Source organism: Crotalus tigris, unplaced genomic scaffold, assembly GCF_016545835.1.
Source record: "Crotalus tigris isolate CLP2741 ecotype Arizona unplaced genomic scaffold, ASM1654583v1 scf7180000018974.730210, whole genome shotgun sequence".
Lineage (NCBI taxonomy): Eukaryota > Metazoa > Chordata > Lepidosauria > Squamata > Viperidae > Crotalus > Crotalus tigris.
The window spans coordinates 233,470-258,561 of NW_024097305.1; the positions used below are offsets into that span (position 1 = coordinate 233,470).

General features: G+C 35.0%; 1 protein-coding gene across 4 annotated transcripts in view; it reads right to left on the reverse strand.

Annotated features, from left to right (window-relative positions):
* Positions 1-370: 370 nt before the first annotated feature.
* Positions 371-25,092, reverse strand: part of PROX1 (prospero homeobox 1) — a 73,610-nt gene continuing 48,888 nt past the window's right edge. For all 4 annotated transcript variants that reach the window (XM_039358035.1, XM_039358039.1, XM_039358038.1 and 1 more), the window contains one exon: positions 371-8,217. In XM_039358035.1, the coding sequence (XP_039213969.1) occupies positions 8,032-8,217 (186 nt within the window). In that variant the 3' untranslated portion in view covers positions 371-8,031. The remainder of the gene's footprint in view (positions 8,218-25,092) is intronic.

The window sequence follows — 25,092 nt, forward strand, 5'->3', positions numbered from 1 at the left end:
AAGATTGAATTTGCCCGTCTCAGTAAGCCTACATTTTGTTTATTCAAGCCTTGCTGAAAAAACTACAAATAGAAGACTTTATATAATGTTCTTATAAACCATGATTTATCAGTTGGGTTCACACACAGTAATTCATAAAGAATACATTCCACTAGGGGCTTTTGAACATCAAATGTGTTCAATTTTATATTGGATTTTTATATGAAAATTCAGTGTTGGGCTCCAGAAATAATCTACATAGTACTTTGGAGCATGTGTGACTACAAATGCAGTCCCTTTCTGCATCTTTTTATTCTGCTCCAACTTTTGAGTAGTTTCACACTGGAACCTCATAAAGAAAAATTTTAGTAAGAATATAAGCCAGGAGCAATGAGCTTGTAATTTATATTTTATTTTGCACAAGCTTGCATATATACTGCACATACATTCAATTTAGAGAAGATGGAAGGCACACAAGGCAATTGAACTACTGTATCCTTTAAGTGGTACAAAGCAAAAAGGTAAAGATCTGGAGAGTATACAAAAGCTTAAAACACACACACAAAAAGGAGTTCCCCCCAGCTGCCCCCCCCAAAAAAAAACATTTTTCCTGATTTCTTTTCAATTTAGTAGCTGCCAAGCTAGAATTATAAGTTTTTCAGTCAATTGTCTACTGCACCTTTTTTTCCTCCATACAGACAGGGGAGTCTTCATGTTTTATCACATCATCAATTAATATTACAGTACATCCTTGGCAATACAAAATTGTACACCATCAAATAAATTAGGATAAATTAAACCAATAAATTATGCAAACTCTTCAGAACAATAGACAACAACAAACCCCCCCACAGTTGAAATTGCCTCTATCTAAATAATAAAATTAAAAATAATCTAAAAATTGAATTCATTATTTCAGTTATTGTACTAACTTCAAATTAAAGGGTTTTTATTACAAAAAAAGCTTTGATAATGCTATTTACAATATATTGCTAAATAATATAAAGGCAGTGTTTTGTAACTTTTGTAACTATATACATGTGAGAAGTAGCTGGGACAACAGCAATATTTATGCCTTAACCTTTGATTCTTCCAGTTTAAAAAGGTACAGTATTTTTCTGATTCTTGAGTTCAGATTAATATGAAAATCTTCCTGGTAAAAATGTATATGTATGTTTACATTTTTTAAATAAATTCTACAGTATTATATTAATACCTTAACAAAGTCTAGAGCAGGGGTGTCAAACTGGCGGCCTGCAGGCTGGATGCGTCACGCACAGGCCACGCCCACCCCAGCTCCGCAAAGGCAAAAAACATCACGATATGTCATGTGAAACGATTGAGTTTGACACCCTGGTCTAGAGTAAAAACACTGGGAACAAAATTTAAACTTGCCATCTCATCCACATTTGACCATATATTTCTTGGACTCTTTTGCTGTCCGAGTAGAGAAAATAGCTGAAGATTTTATACTTTTCATAGTTTGAAACAGCGTTAGCCCTAAGAAAATTCAAAGGTTAATTGACAGTTTATATCCCAGATCAAGCTCTTAATATTTTCAATGGTTTATAACCAACAAAACTGTATTTCCTTCAACAGAACATTTAAGTGCAATATAGTAACTGTTTATTAATATAAACCAGTTACATTCATTAAGGGGAGCTTTTTAAAAACAATGTTTATTAAAAATTTCCAAACACAGAATACATATCCAAAAGAAGTCTTTGCACTAAACACCAATAATTACTATATAATACACATGACAAATAGAAGAGGATTAAAAAAAATTACTTTTTATGTACAATGCTCCTTTGAGGGGATTTGCAAACCACTTATATATATATATATATATAATTATTTATTTATATATATTTTATATATATTTATATTTTTCCATTCTGCTGGTGAAAGTCCTATATTTAAAGCCACAAAATCTTCACTTTTACTTTTCACTTAATAGTAACCTGTGGAGGGAAGAATCCATTGCCAATAAATTACATTGTGCACATAGAAAAAAATCTGTAATATTACAGAAAGTGGATCACTCTTCTCCTGGATACATGATGAAAGAAATCTATCTTTAAAAAGTATTGAGCTGGGTTTTAAAGAATGCTTTCAACTATCTATGCAGTTACTGCAGCAATTCCTATAAATTTAACAGATGTTCTCAGAATGTAGTTATTAAAATCATATGCCTTTTGTTCAAGAAGAGCCACAAGCTGAATATATACATTGCTTTATAAAAGTTCCCCTTGGCTATCGATGTTCACCCACATACTCGGTACAGTAACAATGATTCTGCAAACTTAAAACACTTAAAATTAAATAATATTCAGAGGCACAAAGCAAACCTCAAGAATATATGGGTGAACATTTCCTTAAATAATTATTACATCCTAATATCTTTCACTTTTTAAAAATCATTTAATGTGAAGCGTTCCCATTACACAACCAGAGATACAGTAAGAATTAAGTGTTTTATAGCTTCAAATAGAACATTCTTCTCACAAAGCATAAGAAATGTCTAAAATAGGTTCTTAATCTACATTGGAAAAATGTAAGCTTTTCACTTCACACGTTTATTGTGTGTGTATAAGTATATATACATATATATATATATATATATATATCTTTATATATATTAGCAGGTGTACATATGGTTATATATGTATGTATATGTATACACATATATATAATACGTATGAAATATTGCTCCTATATTACTGTTTGTTAGGCTAAGAAAACACAAGATCTGCACCACTGTTACAAAAAATTGGCTTCTACAAGAAATTTTCAAAATTGAATGCTGCTCAAACGATTGAGAAAAAATAATTTGCATTATCAAACGGTTCTAAAAATTATCTTCTTCAAAAACTTATTCTCCTGCTTTTGTTTTTAATGTTCTTTAAAAAGACACAAAATGTGCATAGCTATCAACATTGTGTTAAACAGCTGGAAAAAAGTGGAGAGAAAACCAGTGTTTATTGCATCTGGGGAACTGTGTGGAGGAAGGAAGGTCCAAACATGAAAATTGTAAGCCACAGAAGGCACAAGAATAATTGTACTGGTTAAGGGAGAATAACTGGTAATTTGAAGGATTTGTTTTATCTAATCCTTCCGCTGGTGCATTTAAGGTCTAGGCACACACTATAAGCTCCAGTTTCTGTAGTAAGGAAAATAGAGAAAGAGGAGAAAATTGAATGTCAGCACAGAATTTCAAGATCTTTTTTAAAAAGTGTTTTAAATTAATTTCTCTATGTTAATTTCTTTTTCCTATATTAAAAATACATTCTGTCTTTTCTAATTCAGTCCCATCCAGTTTTGCTAACAAAAAAAAGGGGGGGGGGACTGGGACTGGAGGTATAACTGCAAGGACATCCACAGGAATGATCAAGAAAGTCAAAATAGTGGCCTTATTTGTGGCACTCATTTTTTCTATGTGTTGCATTGAACATAAACAGGCAGAACTTTGACTACACTTCCATGGCTGCCATTATTTATTTTTAGTATATTTTATGGACAATTTGAATCATTATTATTGCTGGACGTGGGTCAGTTTTATATTTTGCTGCAGTCTCCTGACATTAGATGCTGATCAAGGAATGCCTGGCTACAAAATCAACAGTAATCAGGTGCAGCATTATCAAAAATTAGAATACTCATGCAAAAAAAAAAAAAAAATCCATGTCAGATTCATGGAGATGAAATGACCACAATTCTTTCTCAAAAATTCCCAGGAGGTATATTTAGATACATTGGATTACGGGGCTTTGCTTCATAGAACTGTTGATCTGAATGCTTCCAAATTCCAAATCAATAAAGCTATCCTCTTATTTTCTCCTTTTCTTCTTCTTTTTAAATGGACAGAAGACATAGTACAACAACTTCAGCAACTTGTGCTGCTCTAGTGGCTCAGCGTGGCAATGAAATCTATGGCACAAGGTGATCATTTTATTCTTTAAAAATGAAATCCTAAAAAAAAATCATTGGGAGGATGAAAAAAATATACTTAAAACAGAACAAAAATTGACATTTCACGCTCAATCTGATGTGCTTTGGGAGGCACAAAGGCAACACAACTAACACAATGAAATGATCATTAAATAACTAGGGAATAATCAGGTATAGATCTTTTTAAAAAAACAAAACAAGGTTTGGTTGGTTCTATCCCCACTCCTATGATCGTTTTGAAGCCTCACTCACTCTCATTTTTCTATAGGCTATGTTTCAAATAAATAAATGGCATAAGTTTTAAAAGATCATTGAGTTTGAAATGACCATTTCATTTCAAGACAAACTGCACAAAGTTTACAGCACTAAGGTAATTAAAAATGTATAGTCTTCAAAATTGTGTCTAAGAAATTAAATATGGCTTTAGTTGGGTATGTTTGGTCATGGCCAAGGTGATAATACAGTAGGAGGGTTTGCTAAAGTGGGCTACTAGAAGATTTCATGCTATTTTGAATATGGAGAGAGTTGAAGAGCTTTCTGTAATAATGTGAGGACAATATCTCTCTTTAAGCCTCCTGTACTTTTCCATAAATTTTTAGCAGAAGCAAACTTTAAACCACTTCTTTCAAAGTAAGACGATAAAAGGACGTAAGTTGGACTGTCTGTTGGATAAATAGCAACTACCGGGAGGGTGGATATGCTTTCCCATAATCCTTTCTCTTTGTAAACTACTTCTGGTAATTTAGTTCAATTTGATTTGAACTATGAAGTTCCTTGTATACATCAGGGACAAGGAACAGTTGTTTAATGTTAGTTTAGGATCTTAAACTATGATCCAATAATGATTTCAGATCCTACTGATCTTAAACCAGTTCCTTAGGTCAGATATATCGGGGAGCACACCAGAATAAAAATATCAAAAGTAACATTCAAGAAGAAAAGCAAATATGGGAACCTATCCCTGGATTAATAAACTATGTTTTATTTTATTTTTTATCTAGAATAAAGTATTACATATGAAAAGATCCACTGGACTTTTTCTTTCATGTAGTGTGTGCTTTAGTGTATCTTGCTGGCTTCAGCAAAGCTTTTGCACCGAGAAAACTGCTATTCTGCGTATTGAGAAACCCTGTGTGTTTCTGTCACTAGACAAAGGCCTGTGCCCTCATTTTTTTTTAAAAAAAAATCTGCTGGTTTTAAGGCTTTTTTTTTTTTTACTGTCAACTCTTTTCATCATTTTTGATTCTCAAGCAATATTTATAAATGAGGCATCATTGCAATGACTAGGTCAGCTTTTTTTATTATCGTAATGTATATGGAGTAAACTTTCACTCTCCAAAGTGTTTGTTTTTTCTTTAAAAAGCAATTTTAAGAAAGGGATGAAAAAAGGAGAATCCTAAAGAAAATTATCTGCTGAACTTAAAACTGCCACCGTGGTCAATTAGGACTGAATATGATTCAATTTCCTGGGAGGAGACAAGAGGTGACATGATAAATACTAGTCCAGATAACAATAAATTCTTACTGCATCTGTACAAAAGACACAGAAAATGACAAACCACATTGTGCCACACCATACAGGTAATTCTGCTAGACATTACCACTTTCCCAAAATGTGAAAAAAAAAGATACCTCTGAAGAAAGCATAAAAAAATTCAGGGGAACGTTTTCTTCTTTTTCGAATTAGACAGATTGTTGCAATTCATTTCAGCTAGATCCAGACCACCCTTATTTCTGCTTTTCAATGAAAAAAATCAACCTTGTTTTTGTCATTTTGAGATGAAATTCTATTTTGGACTTCAATGAGCATTCTTGTCCAGTAAATACCAACAATCTTATCCAACAAAAAGTAAACATATTCTGTCCTTGCTGAAAATGGCAGCCTTAAAATAAGATCCTCCCATCACCAGCAAGAACTTGCTTATGTTGGGGTATTAGGATGTTTGGGGCTTGCCGGCCCTTGTGTCATCAACCTGCTGGTGGGGAACACAAAACATCGTGCTCTCAGTATGCAATTAGATTAATATCATAGAAAATAGGGAAATATTAGCAATTTTCAGTGGCAGCTCTGCATTCAGCACGTTGAGTTTAGCTTTATTGAAAGATGCCAGAAGTAATGGCTCTTCGTTGCAAAAGATTATCTTGAAAATATCAGGACAACTCTGAAGAGCTCCATTTTTAATACATTATGCACTGCTCTCATGTTTTGTTTAGCGCTAACTTTTGCTGTAGAACAGAAAGTATTTTAGTACTTCTATTCAGTGTAAATCTGAGGAATAAATAAAGTGACTAGGTTTTATTTTCCTAGCCACTGGGACAAAAGTACAAATTCTGCACAAAGTTTAGGCGCAATCCAGTTCTCATGAAGCGTGCTCAAAACTTAGAAAGTTAGTTAGCACAGTTAAACACTTAACTGTATGCACAGTTTTCTCCAGAGTTGTGCTTTCAGTATACATTGTGCCTAGTTTATTCCTTTAATCAATATTTTCTACAAAAATGTTTCTGTTCCATTTCTAATACATAGAAAGTGATCTTGCACTCTGAGATGATGTCATTTTTGCCATAGTAATTTGAGAATAAAGCAAACATATCTTACAATGCTTTTCAGATGAAAAAGTAGTTAAAACATGTTTTCAGGTAAAAATATGAAATATCAAATATATACATCACCTAAAGATTTCAGAGAAGGGGAAGAATACATTTGTATCAAATGCTATTTAGAAGATGGCCCAGGCCCAGCTGTTCAATGTGATGAAGTAAAAGGGCACAATTCAGTGAAAATAAAACATTCATAATTCATCATAGTCATCCTATAAACATCTGGTTAGAAATCACTTCTGGACTTAGTCCCCAAATACACGTGCCTGGGATTGCCCCTTTTGGATTCCATGGGTTTCAATAGGAAATATTTTCCCATAACCAACAAAATAATTTAAAATGCTCCACTAAGACCAAATACCATACAGCAACTCTTTTTTTACTTTATGGAAAGTGACATGCAATTGTTTTGAGGAGGTGACCATATCACAGAATTGTATTAGCCAAACTTACAAATTATCTTGCCTTCATTTGCTTTGCACAGCATTGCCTTGCTTGAAAGAAGAAAGGGAAACATAGCTAGATAAATACAGCTGAGGCAAACATCAAAAAATGAGGGCATTCCAGCTCTGGAATCTTGGATTCATCCAGTTCCATCTCCAGTCTATTTTATTTTGGATCCAGCACTTTTAACATGTGGTGAGCCCAACATGGAACAGAACAGAGCATACTTTCAACTCTGTGGTGACTTCTGAGAGAACTTGCCACTACTATTGTTTCCCAAACTTCCTAACAATAGAAATAGTAAATAGATAACTCTCCCAAAAACCTGACAGTAGGGTTCAAAAAGCTTGAACACATGCTTTTAGTAGAATAAAAGATGCCAAAATGAGGGCATATATTGTTCTCATAAAAGGAAAGTCATAAAGCTTAGAAGAGATGTCTTTTGCTCTCAGTTGAGCAAGGAAAAGAGGATTTATATATCTTCTATGGAGTTACACAAAAAGTGCGCTTCCTTCATTAGCAGTTGAACTAAAAATTTAGAAACCTTAGCTGTGAAAATCCCCCATAGGATTAAGAGCTTTTAATACAAACAAAGGGCTATCACCTTCTGTAGGATTTTACCATGACATCTGGAGAAAACAACCAACCAGGTAATGAGTAATATATAATAAGATAGATGATAGATAGATAGATAGATAGATAGATAGATAGATAGATAGATAGATAGATAGATAGATAGATAGGCTTGTACACACTTCAAAACATTCTTCTTCTCAAGGGATAAGAAAAGGGACCAGGAGAGAAAGAAAATGCCCCAATACTGTTTTTTCCCAAAATGTTAAAAGTCACGGGCAAAAATAAAACAAAAGCTGGAGTTAAAATAATTATACACTTATTACTGACCTAAACCTATAAGAAATCACAAGGATTTCTGATCTGATTTCATATATGAAATTAATATAGAAACACATACACACACATTCACACAAAGCTTGGGCATAAAAAAGGGAGAGTCTGCTACTTTTTTTTAATACATTCATAAATAGCGGTGGAAAATCTCTACTCATGAAGAAGCTCTTGGAGGCAGTTCGGGGATTTGAAAATCTCAGGAACTTCACTGTCCAGCTTACAGATGACCTTGTATATGGCCTTCTTCCAGGAAGGATCAACATCTTTGCCTGCGATAATGGCATTGAAAAACTCTCGTAATGTGATCTGAGCCACTTCCAGGAATCTCTCTGGAACCTGCTGATACAAGGAGACAATGGCATTAATAAAAGTTTTCAGTTTCAAGTCTCTGGATCTTCAAAGGAAACTGAGCTAAGTCCTTGCTTTCAAAAGGGAGCTTACATAGCACCTGCATTTTCTAAATGTAGCAGGACTCTATTCTCTTAGGCAAGGCTGTTATATATAGTACAATAACTTTTAAAACATGTGTTAGTTAGCTTTGTAAAGATGAACTACAGAATGTTAGTATTAGAATATGAACATCTGGGTTTAGAGGGTGCTGTTTTTATAAGATATAATTAACAAAGGAGGGAATGAGGGGGAAAGGCAATTGCCTTGAGATCTGCAGGATATAATGCTCATATATAAATTCATTATTTTCTCTAAGAGCATGAAGCATGTGCTGAAAGCACCTTTTGCTCTTTGTTTTTGTGTGTTCCTTTGGTACAGCTAATGCTAAGAATCAGCAAGAGAACAGGGCAACTATGCATTCTTTCTGAGAGAATCCAATAAAGCTTTACCCTCAACAGCTTGATTAAGAAGCTACCAAATTTAAAGTGATTCCATAAATAGTCCTCTTTCAGACATGATTTATTAAAAATTTATTATGCAGCATAGAACTCTGTACATGTGATGACCATAAGCCAGGAATAGACAAGATACAGCCGTTTAAAATGTCTTCATTCACAACTCTCAGCAGCCCCAACTGGCATGGACAATGTGACTGATATCAGAATTGTACTATAGTAATACCCAGAGACTCCCAGATTCCTCATTACAGCTGTATATCCATTAAAAATATATATTCAAAATATCAAATATATATATGTATGAGTTTGTGTGTGTATTTGATATTTTGAAAATAAGTGATTAAGAATGTTTTGTTTTCATAACATTTCATGACTATCCTTTGGAGAAAAGGAACTTGTTCCAAGAAGACAAGCAACCTTGAGTCATTCATTATCTTATTGCTACCTTTCCATTTTAAAAATAATGTAGTGAGTGTAGATTGATGGCTGCATCAGTAATTCACAAGTCTGTGAGTAATCACTGGCAGTGTAACTCCGAAAGCAAATGTCTTTCATCTGCTTAGGCTGAGTAGCTTCTAAACCCATTTCTCAACATCTTTTTACAAGAATTCCTCATATTAAGATGCAGCTGAGTGTTAATGTTGGATAGAAGGAAAAGTAATTGATTCTTTAACCAAACTCGTATTTTGCAGGAAAAGGGGAACAATTTAACTTCTGGCATTTTTATGAAGATTCCCAGATTCTGGAAAGTTGTTGCCAGAAAAAAAGACAATATTAATGAGACAGCTTGACAGCTTGACCCACATAAAACATTTTGATATGTTTGCTCAAAGTGTGGACTTGAATTCAACACAAGTGCTACCTGAGGCAGCTCTTCAGTCAATACCAAAACAAAAAACAAAAAACAAATCAGTAATCTTCTTTGTAAAGAGGAAGGCAATTGCCTCAAACAGTAGTAGCCATAAAACGTATCTGAGTATATGAAATTACAAATTGACATACTTTTTTATTAAAGAAAGGAAAAAGAACAATCAATTAAAATATAATCTCCAGAAACAATTCTGCATGTAGGATTTCTTCATATACTCCTGTTTATGGGATAATTTTTTTAAAGGTCAAAAGCACACCTGGAAGGAAGAAAAAAACACCCTGAAATAATACAAAGAAAAGAAAATGTGTGGTAGGACTGAAATAAAAGTCTACTTCTTTGTTATATCATTAAAAAAATATAGCATTAAAAGTTTTCTTTTATTTATATACATCAATAGCTTTCCAGAAAGATCCATGAAAAATTTGATCTTTTTCTCCCCCACATTGTCTGCAATTCCACATTTGGCTAATGAATCCTTATGCCCTATTGTTGCCAAGATGTTGGCCCAAATATATTGCATCTTACATGGAAAGCTTGAAATGCACTGAAAGCTTTGTTATCACTGTAGCAAATCAAATACAAGCAATTCACAAATAAAATTTGCCATGATGCAGACATGTGATCAGCAGCTACTGAAGTCCATAGAGGTTGCTTGAATACACTCAAAGGTGGAATTTGTACCCAAACACCAGGCACATTTTGCAAAAAACTTTTTTTTATTTACAATGCAAAAGAAATAGTGAAAACAGTTAGAAAGGGGATGTAGTCAAGACATACTTTGTTGTCACTGGAAAAAAACCCTTTTAAGCAGTCCACCCATTTGTTTCATTTTAATTATATAAATACAAAATCTAATGATATATGATGCTTCCAATTGCTAGAATTATAGAAATTATTTCCTAAACATTGACAGCACATGTTACCATTAAATGTTACATACAGTAGAGGTGCAGCTGAAAACTTGGGGAAGGTGGGAGTCATTTGCTAAATTTTGTTTTTATATATCTCATCTTTCAGAACTGTGATACAGGTAAGGAGGAAGGCAGACAAATATCAAGAGTTGTTTTATGGGTGCTATTAAAAAGGCAAGATAATTTCCTGTAAAATATGAAGCTGCTTTTTGATCTTATTTATCTAGACTAGGACCATCTACTTTCTGGAGTTATCAAGATTGTGGTTTAAGTGGTAACAATTTTATTTCTTGATTTACTTCAATACCACTTTGGCAGAAGAAAGCAATTATTCAGAAGCATAAATAGGACTCTTGGAAAATATGGTAACAATGGAATTATAAAGGAAGAAATCATGAGTGAATTCTCTATATCTCTAGCTGTGGGCCTTTAAATGAATTGCTGGAAAACCAGAGTCAAGCAGGTGTGAGGGAAACAAATTTGTCGAAAAAAAAAATTGTGCTATTTTTTGTACCAAGGAATAGAAGAGAGGTTAGCTTTCCAGTCTGATGTTTCTCCAAACATTTTGGAGTACAGTTATGAGCATTCCAGCTAACAGGGAAATAGAGATTATTCCAAACAATTGTCTACGGAAGGTAGGAATGTACGGTAAAGGCAAATTCTTAATTATCCTAATCCCATGTACAGTATATAAAATTTAAACTTTGTGAAATTTCACAATATGTTATAGTTCCATTCTTCCCCCAACACCAGAGATTTTCTGCCTTTTCTTACTCAATTTGACTTTAAATTAAAATCATTAATCTTATATTCATGACTGTAAACCACCTAAAATCGCTTTTGGCGAAATGGGCAGCATATAAGTTTAATAAATAAACAAATGCCAATATTACATCACTGACTATGTAATTGCTTAAGGATAATTCAATATTCTTCTAAATTTAAAATCAGATTGTGATTAAACATTTTTAGACTTTGCTTATGAAATCAGAATTTAAGGAACATTCTGATGAACATGTAACTACCAACTAAAAGACATGATAATAACCTGTGTAATCAGTTCCACAATTCAACAGTTTCTACAATCCTGTGAAAAACTAACTGGCCTAATGTTAACCAATGAGCCTACACACACACACACACACACACACACACACACACACACACAACAACAACAACAAACTGATAAAATATTTGATAATAAGGATGATACGGAAAGAAGACATTAAAACACTTAGGAATATAATGTATATTTAAACAAATATTCTTCTAAATGTAAAAATAATATATTTTTGGTGTTGTGGTACAGGCACAGTGTCTACTAGAATAAGCACTAGAACAGAGAAAAAATAATAGGATTCCTTAGGAATCTAATTCAAATTTAACTTTATACAATAAATTATTTATAATTAGAATAAACAGTAGCCAAATCTGGATATCACACTGATTTATTTAGTTTAGTTACATAAAGTCAGGAGGAGTTTAAGTGTCTCTTACAGGTAAGTAATAAGTAACCCTTGCTTAATGACAATAATTGGGACTGGCAACTCCATTGCTTTAACAATGCAGTTATAAACTGAGGGATCACATGACCATGTCAACTTGCAACAGCAGTTGTAGCAGTCCTAGTTGTTGTTAAGTGAATCACTGCAGGTCATTAAATAAAGACATCACATGGTCACTATTTGTGACCTCCTGGCCAGGTTCTCCATTAACTTTGCTTGTTGGAAACCAGCTATGAAAGTTGCAAATGATGATTATATGTCTGCAGGAAACTGCAACCATCATAATTATGAGCTGGTTCCTAGTCATGATTATGTGACTGTGAGGATGCAGCAATGCTAGAACTATGAGGACTGGTCATAAGTCTCTTGAAGTTTCATAACTCTGAATGGTCCCTGAATGAGTGGCCATTAAATGAGGACTACCTGTAATGCATGTCTTCAAAAAGTGTATGTGGTGCTTATAATGCTTATGGTTCAAACTTCTATAAACTGACAATAATCTCTCTAAGAGAAAGATCTTAGAAAGTTTCATAAAGGAATATTGCAAATCTGTGATAGTACCACAGCATGGCCATGTTATGTCATCTCCAAAAGAATGGCCCACAACTAGAAAATTCAAAATTATTTCAAATGCAATGGTTTTCAATATTTCAGTTCTTCAAAGCACAAGCAATGGAACCACTTCTAAGAAGTGATGGTGTGAAAGTATGTATCTTTGTACATGTGGATATGTTCTTGAGTTCTGGGATTAGAAGAAAAAGAGAGCAATATTTTATACTGATATAGTTAAAAAGAACTGATACAGTTAAAGAGAAAAAGATAATGCAATCTTGCATTCTGATAAGTAGGTTCAATCTTCAAAAGTAATACACTGAAGAGATTTACTGAGAAACCTTTTCAGAATTCAGAAAATGCTTAACCTGACTCTGAGGGTGTGTCCCATCCCTCTCTCACTGAACATAAGAGAAACAACTCTCTATCTCTCATCACTTCTTGAACAGAAGCACTCGGTGGCAACACTAAGCCTGGGCCTCCAATTCAGCCTAGTGCCACCACTTATCACTCAAAAAACCACCTCATATTCCCCCAGGCACCTGAGCCTTGGGAAACAGTATGATCGCACTGTGGTCCAGTTATCCTCAGGATCTGCTGCACTGCTTAACTTTAGGCAGTGTTCTCTTTCTTTTGACAGGTCCCCAGGGCTACCCAAGACTGCTCCGGCTCGCACAAGGTCTTTGGTTTTGTAGTAGCTTTAGAGAATGATCTTCCATGGTCTGAAAACCATGCGAAAGCATGTCCCTGTTCTTGTGTGATTTTCAGATGCTCTGGAGGTTGGCACAAGAGTACACCCCATTTTCATCCAGTGGCCACAGCCTCCGAAAATTGCACAAGAACAGGCATGCTTTTGAAAATGCTTATTGTTAGTTGTTGTCACCCAAAATGTCATGGCATGACACCTTACATGTGTGTCACAGGTTTGCCATCACTGACCTATACTGAATGCTTTTTTGTACCTCATGTGTAGCCAAAAGTGACCACATGTAATGTTGCCTTTGGGGGTTGCAAAAGTTTCCAGTTTTTCCTGCTCCAGGCTATTTTTTTTTTATTTATTAAAAATCCAACCAGCATGTTCCTGTCATGGAGCCTGACATTCCTTTGTATTTCATATTAACATATTAGCCAGATTTAGTTTATAAGCTTCACCATTGCCCTGAGTCCTGTTTTTTTCTTCATACTGTACATACTTTTGTTTGCTTGTTGTCAAAGGCATTTAAACCTCTGAAAAACCCTTTTCTTTCACCGCAAACCAAAGGATTGGATGGCATGGAAAGATTTCTAAGTCAAGAGACATATTGACTGTCACTTTTCTTTTACAAATTTAGCACTGTTCAATGCTTAATCTAGCAGACTGACTCCCCTTCCCATTTCATAAGGTGCACATCTTAATTTCTTAAGAGAATGCACATTCTGAGGCAAAACATCTAATTGTTTAAATGGATGAGTGATTAGAGAGTTAGATGATCTTTTTTTTCCTAGTGAGCAAATAACCAGTCAGCTGTGCTAATTGTGTGTGTGGGGGGGTAGCTTTTCCCTGATCCTAAGTAAGAATGACCTACTAAGTACATCTTTACACCTATTAGATTGAACATCTCTCCAGCAGAAACATCTGCAAAAACAATGCCTCAGTGACAAATAAGAGCCCCGACCAGATTTCTTTTTATAGACTCAACAACAATCCCTACTATGAACCCAGAACATTTTCCTAGCATCAGGTGGCTACAGTCAATCAAATAATAATACTTGACATTCATTGGGAAGAAAGACAATGCTGAGAAGAGGAATGAGGTGGTGGACTTCAGACGCACAATCTTCTCTCAGAAAGGGAGAAGACAATGTTCCTTGTAAACTGGAATAGCCTGGAAAAAAATGGATTCATGTGCAGACATGGAAGAGAAACAGAAGTGCATGTGAAAGTATTATTAGAATGATTTCCTATGGTGGGGGGTAATCACAGTAAAACAAAGAAAGAACAACTTTTCTGGTGTCCGCTAATAAATATGGTGCTTGCTCCTATGGCTTCCATAGCAGTCACAGATTAAGCAACTGCTTATTCTTCAAGTCTCCTTTAATATATGAACCTTCCTGCCAGGAAGAAGGATAGAGATTGGTGGGAAAATGTTCACTTGGTTTTAACTTTAGAAAGTTAATATAATATAATCATAATATTGCATGCTCACCACATTTTATGAACAAACTAAGGCATGATTTTGACAGAAATGCAGACTAATAATGGAAAAACTGTTGCTTCATGTGCATAAGCATACATCCTTGTATACAGTCAGGCTTACAATCTGATTATGAATCACGCATAAATAATCTAGAAATAAACTTTGATTACAAATTCATTAGCTGATGTCAGAAATGTTGCAAGCAGATAAAGGTCTCCTTGATATAATCATTTTTTTTGTATAGCATTACATGCCTGATATTATGTCATAAAGTTCACAAACACAACCTATCATAATGCACAACTATTTAAATAAAGTAAATAAACTGAAATCATGAAAACATTAATAAAATTGTCTTTATGAACATCATAAGATACTTTATTTATCAAATTTAAAGATTCCCTATCTTATTCTCAGACAGTCCTGGGCAGTGTTCTGCTACTACTACTATACTACTATTAGTGTAATAACAGCTATAGCAGTATTGTATTTATTAAACATGGAACATTTAAAGCCAAAGACCATAATATTTTGAGGAAGGAAGGAAGGAAGGAAGGAAGGAAGGAAGGAAGGAAGGAAGGAAGGAAGGAAGGAAGGAAGGAAGGAAGGTTAGCACAAAAACCCTACAATTCCATCAACAGGACTTAGATTTGTTCACCAGTAGGCCTTCAATATTTTATCAGAAATAATGGCCACTGAACTTGATGGAACTTCAATTTGAATAGATGCATATAGGATTAAGCTGCTAAACTTTAATCTGCCAACAGAAAAAGTGTTTGTCTATTAGATAGAATTGTATTGATGCCAGAGCTTCAAATGGGATGCTTTATTGGCAGTCCTTCACTCCCCACTTTTGTCCCTGTCTTTTCTTGGGAGGTTTATTTCTTTATTTTTATTTTTGCCCAAGCAGCAAAGACTTTCCCTCCCCTCTCCTCCCCCCCCAGTCCCCCTCCCTTCTCCTCCCAGTTGCTTTACCTTCAAGGATGATTTGTTTTATTAAACTGACTGTCCCCAGCCTCTGCAGTACATAATAAAAGCCTGACATAGCAGCCTGCCTGCCTTCTGTGTCCTGCAGATACTCATCATAAGTGTCAGGACATACCAAGGTTAGCGGTCACTGGAAGTGTGCTGGCTGGCTGCAGCTTTTGCCAAACACACTTGGCAGCTGAATGAATGTCAGAGAGAATAGAAGGAGAGTTACAAAGGTTAGTGAGAAGGCAGCCTTGCCTCCACTTTCCTTTCTTCCTTCTTACATATCCTACCTTCTCACCTTTTGCAGACCCTGGCCCATTTTTGAAAGAAATATTAGTTTGTAGAAAAAAACATTTATCAGTCCCTTAAAACTTTTTGACCAAAGCTTTTCTTTTCCCTGCCTGGTGTGTATGTGTGTGTGTGTGTGTGTGTGTGTGTGTGAGGCAGAACTAATGTTCTTGCTATTTTTAGACTCCCATGTGTCTTACCTAATTCTATTGTTCTTTATTAGTGGCAGAAATTGATTTCATTACTTTAAGGTGAAAAAAGAAGCAACCTGCTCTGTTTAAAGGATGTTTTTTTGCCTCGTTAATTTTTAACAGGCAAGCCGGTTTTAAAACACACGCACACTCTCTCTTTCTCTCTCCCCTGAACGCAATCACTTATGAGCTACCTTTGTACAATCTCAACCAAAAGGGATAGGAATGGTGAAGAAAATGTCCTTGCACTGCTCCTCTTAATCCCAGAGGCCCATGTGCAAAAGAGGCAGCACCTGAGATGCCCCCTATGCCAAGTTTGCCTCTAGACTGAATCATCTTAAAGTCAGAGGGGAGGGAAAATAAGGGTGAAAGGAAGATCCCCTTTATATCAAAACAGATCTCCTTGGGAATTGCACTTTGGTTTTGTTTGTGTTTCTTTACTATAAAAGGGCAATAAAATGCTGAGTGTAAGAAGACAATGTCAAGGAGAAAAGGGTATTGGTATTTTGGATACTCTTGACTGCTCGCCTTGGAGAGAGAGTTATTCTTGTCACAAACCCTTTTGTCTGCATCTGCTGACTGCTTGCCTGTAGCCAGCAGCATACTTTAACTGTTTTGTCACCTCCTAACATCACACGCATCAGCTGTTGTGCTTTTGTTACGGGTATTGTCAAACTAATCCACTGTGGCTGTTCTAGTGTGCAGTAAATAAAACAGAAACTGCTTCTCAGACAATTCTGCATGAATATTTCAGATGGCTTTTACAACTCTGATTCACAAAATAAAAAAGCACACACAACTAGGCTCAGATGCCTTAAAGCTAATTGTATGTGGCCAGTTCAATTGTTCTAGAGAAGAAGATAAAGAGCTCTTTTCTATCTACTTTTTAGCCTAGCTGGTTGGATTCAAAGAGAGGAAAAAGTCAGGGAGAATGGCAGCTCAGGATAACATTTTAGTACATAAAATGTCCCTTCAGAAACAAATGCATTGATGAGTTTAATGGGGTAAAAAAAGAGCTGGAGAAGACTTATCTTAGTTTGTAAACCAAGTGGTAGAATTTCTCAATATTAAATATAAGTGCAGTGGAGAGTAGTTTTAGAAGAAGTGGATTTTAAAATAGTCAGCATGAAGTGCAATTAGGCTGAAGTGTTTTAAACACATTTTGTACACATAAAATGTATTTGTTCAAAAATAATGCTGCCAGGTGCCATGTTGGATCTGCAAGAATACATAAAGAGATAAGCCTGCCCCACAACTATGGAAATCCTTTCCCATGGTAACAGATCTAAGCCTGAAGATCTTTTGGAAGAGACCTTGAAGAGTTATTGCCAGGAGTCCTCCAAAGAGAAGAATATTTTTTTTTCTAAAGGGCAAAAGCAGAAAAGACATGTTTGCAGCATCTATCAATATTAATATTAGCAATTTGATTTAATAATTTCCAAAATATTTCACAAGTATAATAGCATTTATTACCATATAGGCTTTTTGTGAGTAACAGTTCTGTTCATCGTATGTAAGGAATACTGAATATGAGGAAGCAGACTTTTATCTACAAAAGCACACGTTAGTCCTTTAGGTGCCACAAGACCCTTTGCTGTGTTTGTTGCTGCTGTTCTGCCACATAATTATAACTGATACTCCATTTCTCTATACTACAGCTGGGTGAATAAAATGGAGAAAGAATGGATTACTTAGTCTGCCAGACAGTTTATAACAGAGGAGATGTTTAAAATGTAAACCTTCAGATTCACAATCCAGTCTTTTAGCCATTATATTAATGGAAGTATTATGCACAGCTTCTTCACTAGAGAGAGTTATTAAACCATTTCTGAACATGATCACAGTTCCTTAACATGACCCCATGGTAAGAAACAAAAATTGAACTGCTGAAAAGAAGAGAGGAAAAAAGAAACAGTGACAAACAGGCACAGTACTTTACCGAGCATTCATTCACCCTTATGTGCACATGATTCTTCTAAACAAACTCTCCTATCCCTTGCTGTTTGTTAAGTAAATATTGATTAAGGAGAGATCTATCTCCTGACACAAGTGACACAAGCTGGGGGACTTGCACTACAGATAAAATGGACTTAAAACAGATAAACTTGGCAGTTTCAGTAACTCCTCACATCATATCTCAGGTAAAGGGGCAAGATGAAATGAGACCTGTTTTTGCTCTACTGAGGATATCAGACATGGTTATACTTTGTCTGTAAATATCTGTAAATAAATAAACAACTGAAGTAAAAAAAGAAAAGCATATAAACTTAGCATATAAACTCCCAGGGAAACAGCACAGCAGAGTATCCCAACAATCTTGAGTAACCACCTGCTAAGTCAAAATGTCCTGATTTAAATTGATTTGGGCTGAAGAATTAAGTCATCTTAAAATCAATCTTTCTGATTTAATCAGTTTGTGCACTGATTAAATGTAAAAGTTACATTTTATTGTTGTTTTTGTTATTTTTCTTTCTGAACAGTGATGACTAGATAAAAACTATGGATGGTCTTTCCTGAATGGATGTGCAACCACCATAAAATCTGAATGATAGGAAGACATGAACTAAAATGCTTGAACTTCAATTATGTGATACTTTCTTCATTACCCAACAGAACTCTCTGACTTTCAGAAGACTGAATGCTAACACATTCTTATTTAAAAGAAACTCCCATTTACAGGAGTTTCAAGGAAGCCTTCTGGATTTTTCCAAATTAGAGCGAATTTCTCATTCACAGTGCAGAGAAGGATCTTCTTGGAAGAAGTTATTCAAAAAGGACCTATTAATATGTGTCCAGCTTTGCAGCCATCAATCTAGCAAGTTATAAAAAATGAAACCTGCCAAAAGAACAGTATGAAACTGTTTAAGAAATATACAACATCAAAAGAGAATTCCATCCAGTCTCTTCAATGTAAGAAAATGAGATGATTAAATCTGGACCTCAGTTTTCATAATGAATGAATCAGAATTTCCCTTTCAAATTCATTTTTGCTTTCTCAAAATTAAGTCAAATTACTACTTGTACACAATAACCTTTAAAAAACATTCATCTACTTTTATTTGCTATGTTCATTCACGGTCCTTTAATGATGTCTTGCTAACATATATTGTGAATCAACATAATTCTTTTGAGGTTGTATATAGAAGATAATGCAAAAAATGCAACTCAATCCATAAGTTGAGTTCTCAAATCTTCTTGCATAACGAATCTTATAGAGAGGCTGCACAGAATTTACCACTGGTATTGATGGAAGAGAAAGCCATAGCTGTTTCAGCTGAGCAATAGAGTCCCTGCTGTGCGTGCAGAACCCTGCAGGTCCAAATCTTGATATTTCTAGTGTAAAATGTCATACTGCAGGTCAGATGCCTGGAGACCTATGGTATTGCCAGCTAGAATGCTATGCAAAAAAAACATGGTCAGATCATTTCATTATATTCCTGGCCTTTTATTAAACTAGGAATCAGTAACATTTTCAGACCCCAGGCACTGAAAAAAAACCCATTATGATGACATTTATGAAACTTTATGAAATTTTAGTTCCCCCCATTCACAAACTCATGGGTATTTATTTAGCATTCTTAAGTGAGACTGGGAAATGATTTGTTTAAAAGGAATTAATTGAAATTTGTTTTAATTGAAATTTGGAGTGGTTATGAGCACAATATTTTTGACCCAGAAAATCTAGACTTCAGTTTTCATCAGCCTAGTATAAGTTAGGTTTTAAATTCTATAATACCCAGCTAACAATACACTGAGAAGTTATGAAGCTTGGGGATGCTACATTTTCCCGCAGTAGATTTGAACAAAGATGTTCTTGGTATGGACTTGATGATATGGATGTATGATATATACCTCAGTCTAATAACATTACCTTGCAACATTGCTGCAAATATAAAATAGAGCAAACTTCATTTAAGGCACTCATGTAATTTACATAACATAGTTTAATTGCTTTATCATCCTAACCTTCATTGATCTATTCACTATTAAGGAAACATTCAAAAAATGGTTATTCAAAGTGAAAGGGTATGGAACATGATTACTGAGAATTGGAGAAATATTTATTTACCTATATAAACACAACTGGAAAAGAAGTAGAATGCAACCTAAACAGAGACTTGATGAGCTTTATTTTGACAATCTCTCAGAAAGGCAGTTCAATTACTTTTGACTAAATTAATACAATTGTTAAGAACTTAAAAGCTATATTAATTTCAATGAGACAGTTTAAATAATATCAGGTTTCCTCTAATATATTGTCCTATATGTGAGTAATGGGAGAACAGCTCTAACTAAAAAATTATATCCACAATTTCCTAAATTGTCCTTTCACAGCCACTTTGGTTTTCTTTTTCTGCAACGTAAATTGTAATTCATTCTCCTTATTGAAATAGGGCAACCAGGTATGTCCACCAGGAAGTGAATCAAAGGACAAATTGACAGGATTACATTACTTCAGCAGTTTGATTCCAATATGAAAATATCAAAGGGAGAAAAGATCCAAAAGGATCTTATTTGCAGGGAGTATATGTTGACCATGGTGACTTGGAGGTCTGTGACTCCAAGCCCCTTCTCAGGCAAGAATCCTCAAAGCATCCCAGATAAATCACAATCCAAACTTTGTTTGAAAACCTTCAGTGGTGTATATTGGGAAGCACGCAGCCTGGCATGGAGGATTATGCATGGAGCTAGCCTGGAGTCACTGTGCAATTGCAAAAGAGCTAGAGCTGACTCCTCCTAAATCCTTGGAGTCTTATCTAATTTTCCAAGAAGTAGGCTGCCATACTGTGGAAATTCCTGTATTATAAACAGAACATAATAGTTTGATCTGTGCGCATGTGGGTCTTGCTGTTCTTGCCTGACAGTGTATCACCCATGACTCCATGACTGTTTGAGATTTACTCTTTACTTAAAGTTTGAATCTTTCTTTGTAAGATCTTCCATCCTTTGATCTTTAGGCCTTTGGGCAGTATGGAGAAAAAAATCTGCACCCTTTCCCCCATGGCAGTAGTTCGAGTACTGGAAAACCACTATCAAATCTTCCCTTCACTTTCTATTGTTTAGGCTAAATATACCTGGTTCTTTTGACCACCAAGTCCCTCACCATTTTTGTTACTCTTCTCTGCAATCTTTCCAGTTCATCAGCATCTTTCTTATCCTGGATACAATATTGCAAAGGACAGTTTGTCCAATGGAATGAATGGAAGTATAACTTCCTGTGATCTCCAATGCTATGGCTGTAGTCCAAGATTATATTGGTTCTTTTGACAGTAGCAGCTTAATCTACCTAATGCTTAATCTGTGGTATACCAGGATATCCAGGTTCCTCTCACAAATACAACCAAGGAGTCAGTACCATCTACCTGTTTTTTTCCAACCTAAGTGTAGAAGCCTACATTTCTCATCATTAAACTTCATTTTAATGGAAAAGGCCCATTTTTCAAGTCCACCAAGATCCTTTTCAACCTCAAGCCTGTCTTTTGACTAGGGACTTGTGACAAGCCTCCCAGCAGATGAAACTGGAAACTATAATTTACAATAAACGAAGCACACATTCTTTAAATTTCTTCCTCTGATCTACACTGTCATGTTTACTAATTCTGAACCAGGATGTTTATTATTTATACCTATCAAGAAACTGCGAGAACATTTGTGGGACATGTGACAAATGATGTGACACATCAAGGAAACGTAAAGATTTTCTACAAACAACTATGGTGCTCTATAGCATTTATTTAGAGAATCAGGGACCTTGACAGAAATATGCAAGAACTGTTACATAACAAAGAAAGCTGAAATATTTTTTTAATTCCCTAAAAGCAACATTGTGTTTAAAAGTGACTGTTCTCTGATTCACTAGGGCAGGGGTGTCAAACTCACAATATCATGTGATGTGTCGTGACGTATCATGACTTTTTTTCCATTGCTGGCAATGGGGTGGGCATGGTTTCAGCATGATACATCCGGCCCGTGGGCCGGCAGTTTGACACCCCTGTGCTGAGATATATGACAAACAGGAGGGGAAGCACCATCAGACTTGCAAGATTCTGTGGTAGAAATACTGTAAAGAATAGTTTTAGTGTTTTCTAGTCTGATCTACCTGGTTGGGCTGACAATTTCCTTTAGGACAGGGCTTATCATGATTCAAACTTACTGTGAAACCACAGCATAGTATTATGAGAATAAGCTCCAGCAAAGCTGAATTTCCTCATTCAAGTAGAATCGACTAAAAATTTCTACTTTTAATATTTCTAGTTATCACAAATAAATGTGTGATGCTGTGGTTCATTCTAATCAATATGAACTTGAATAAATGATTATCAAACTATGGACTTTGAATTTGGCTTTTTAAGTATCAGAATAAACCACAGACTTAACAAGAAAATGTAGTTTATTCGAAAATAGAAGGCTAACCACCTCCTTACATATACAGAAAGAAGGAGATGCAAAACCAAACTTTACTATTTACGTTACACATTATCCCTCATAATGCTAAATTGTGTGAGCCTGTATTTTCCCTGAATATTTTGTTAAAAGTGAAATAGATACTCATTTCTGGAATGTTGCATCTAGAGATGTCTAAACAAAATAGAATGCTAGAGTCTAATGCTGTGTCACATTACTAATGTACCCAGAGTAAACATACTTGTAGGAAACAGCTATAGTTCAAGGCTGGCCTTAAAAAAAAAATCAGAATGTTTCATCAGTCCTAGCACAAGAACTAAGAGCAAAAACATTCTGTCTCTTATTTTACTAAGCTTCAAAAGAACAATGTCCCATTGAGTAAAATTCAGCAGCATTCTGTAAACATTAATTTAAGGAAATCAATAAGCTCTGTGAGCTAAAGGCATATTACAAGATAAACTGGCCAGAGAGCTAGTTGGTCAAACAGTTTTTAGTTTTCTCGTCCAGATAAAGATGGTTTCAAAATGGGGCTAGCGTGTCACAACCAAGGTTTGAAAGCTATGTGGCCTTCAAACAGTCTGCTTGTTCCTATTACAAAGCTGGACAAACATACTTTAAATATGATAAGACTAAGCCAGGACGGGTTTGCTTAGCAATTTTACATAAAAGTAAAATTTCTAGAATGGCAGGCTTCTCATGCTTTCCCTGGCAATCAAGGCTTTCTCCCATGCCTTGAGAAATTATAATTTTAACAAGGCAGCATCTTTATTTTTAATAGCAAAGCCTTTCCCAATTCCAATTTTATTCATGACCATAGCAAAGCCTTTCCAAATTCTACTTTTATTCAGTCAGTGGCCTATCTTGCCAGAAAGACTAGTTCCTGTCTCCTGAAGATTTGAGACCAGAGATCTCTGGTTGGTGAAAACTGCTTAAACGCAGAATTAAATTGTACAAGGATATCAATAGGTGGTAAACAGGTTGGGGAGGGTAGTTGCTAATTTCCTTCTTGTGTACTGCAATAGGAATTACCCTTAACATAGATAACAGTACATTAAGGTAGATGATTTAGAACATTTACAGCATTAGGAATATGAAACATAAAAGATAATTTTTATTATGTTCCATTTCAAGGAGTAGCCTTATTACAATATAGTATTACAGGGAGAAGATAGGGCATCTAGCCAGTTGAGGAAAAAAAATCAGTAAGATTATCTCTTTTCTACTCCTTCTCCAAATCAATTGGAGTTGCTTTGCTAATTTGTCTTCCAGTCAAGAAATGTTACTTATACAAGTGCAAAATTTAAGAGAAAATTTTTATAAAATGTTTTATAGATGGCATTTGGATCCCCAAAAGTTGTCTCACATGTATCCGAATTTACAGCCCAAATGTTGGAGATGTGGAAATTTAGATGCAACTTATTTTCATATCTGGTGGATCTGTAGAGATATTAAAGCCTTTTGGATTAAGATTTGGTGGAATATTCAAAAGATTTTTAAGAGAAAGATAAAGTTTACTCTGCAATTATATTTGTTGGGTATTATTGTAGATTTTGATGTTAAAGAAATCAATTTGATGTTGAATCTTATAACAGCTGCAAGATTATTGGTGGGGCAATATTGGAAGAAAAACTCACTGCCTACTTTGGAAGAATGGATACTTAAGGTGTCTAATTTAGCAGAAATGGCGAAAATCTCCGCCTATTTGAAGGACCATTCACAAGAAAGATACATTATGGTTTGGAGAAGATGGACTGATTATATTCAAAAGAAATATGAAACTGAAAAGTATTACCTTGCTTTTGAGTAGATTTTAGATAATTATTAATAGTTTTAATTATATTATTATTTTTGTTTTAATTTGTTAATATTTGTTTTGAAAAGTTAAAGTGTGTTATGGTTTTGATTGATAGTATAGTTGGTTTATGTTAGTTAGATTATGTTTGTTTATTTGTTACCCTGTAATCAGCTCTGGGAAGTGGGGGAGGGGGGGAAGGAGTGAGGGTTGGGGGGTTTATATTGTAATAAATTTTTTAAAACTTTTAATAAAAAAAAGAAATGTTACTTATAAATGCCATGTCAGCTCATAATAAGGTAGCTCTCACCTAGTCAACATACTGATCATGATAGATGTGTCTTATTCAACTATTTTTCTGAGTATATACTGGAACATGATATCATTGATTTAGATTTGGAATTCTATTGCTACTTTGACCACCTATTCCTGATATTGTCTCTGTCTCTCTGTCTCTCTTTCCCTGTCTGTCTGTCTGTCTGTCTGTCTGTCTGTCTGTCTGTCTGTCTGTCTCTCTCTCTCTCTCTCTCTCTCTCTCTCTCTCACACACACACACACACACACACACAAATATGGACTTGGGGTGGAATAGGAGCTGTCTTAGTGGATCTCAACACTTGTATTGGAAGTGTCTTAGAGCAGGGGTGTCAAACTCAATTTCATTGAGGGCCGCATCAGCATTGTGGTTACCCTCAGGGG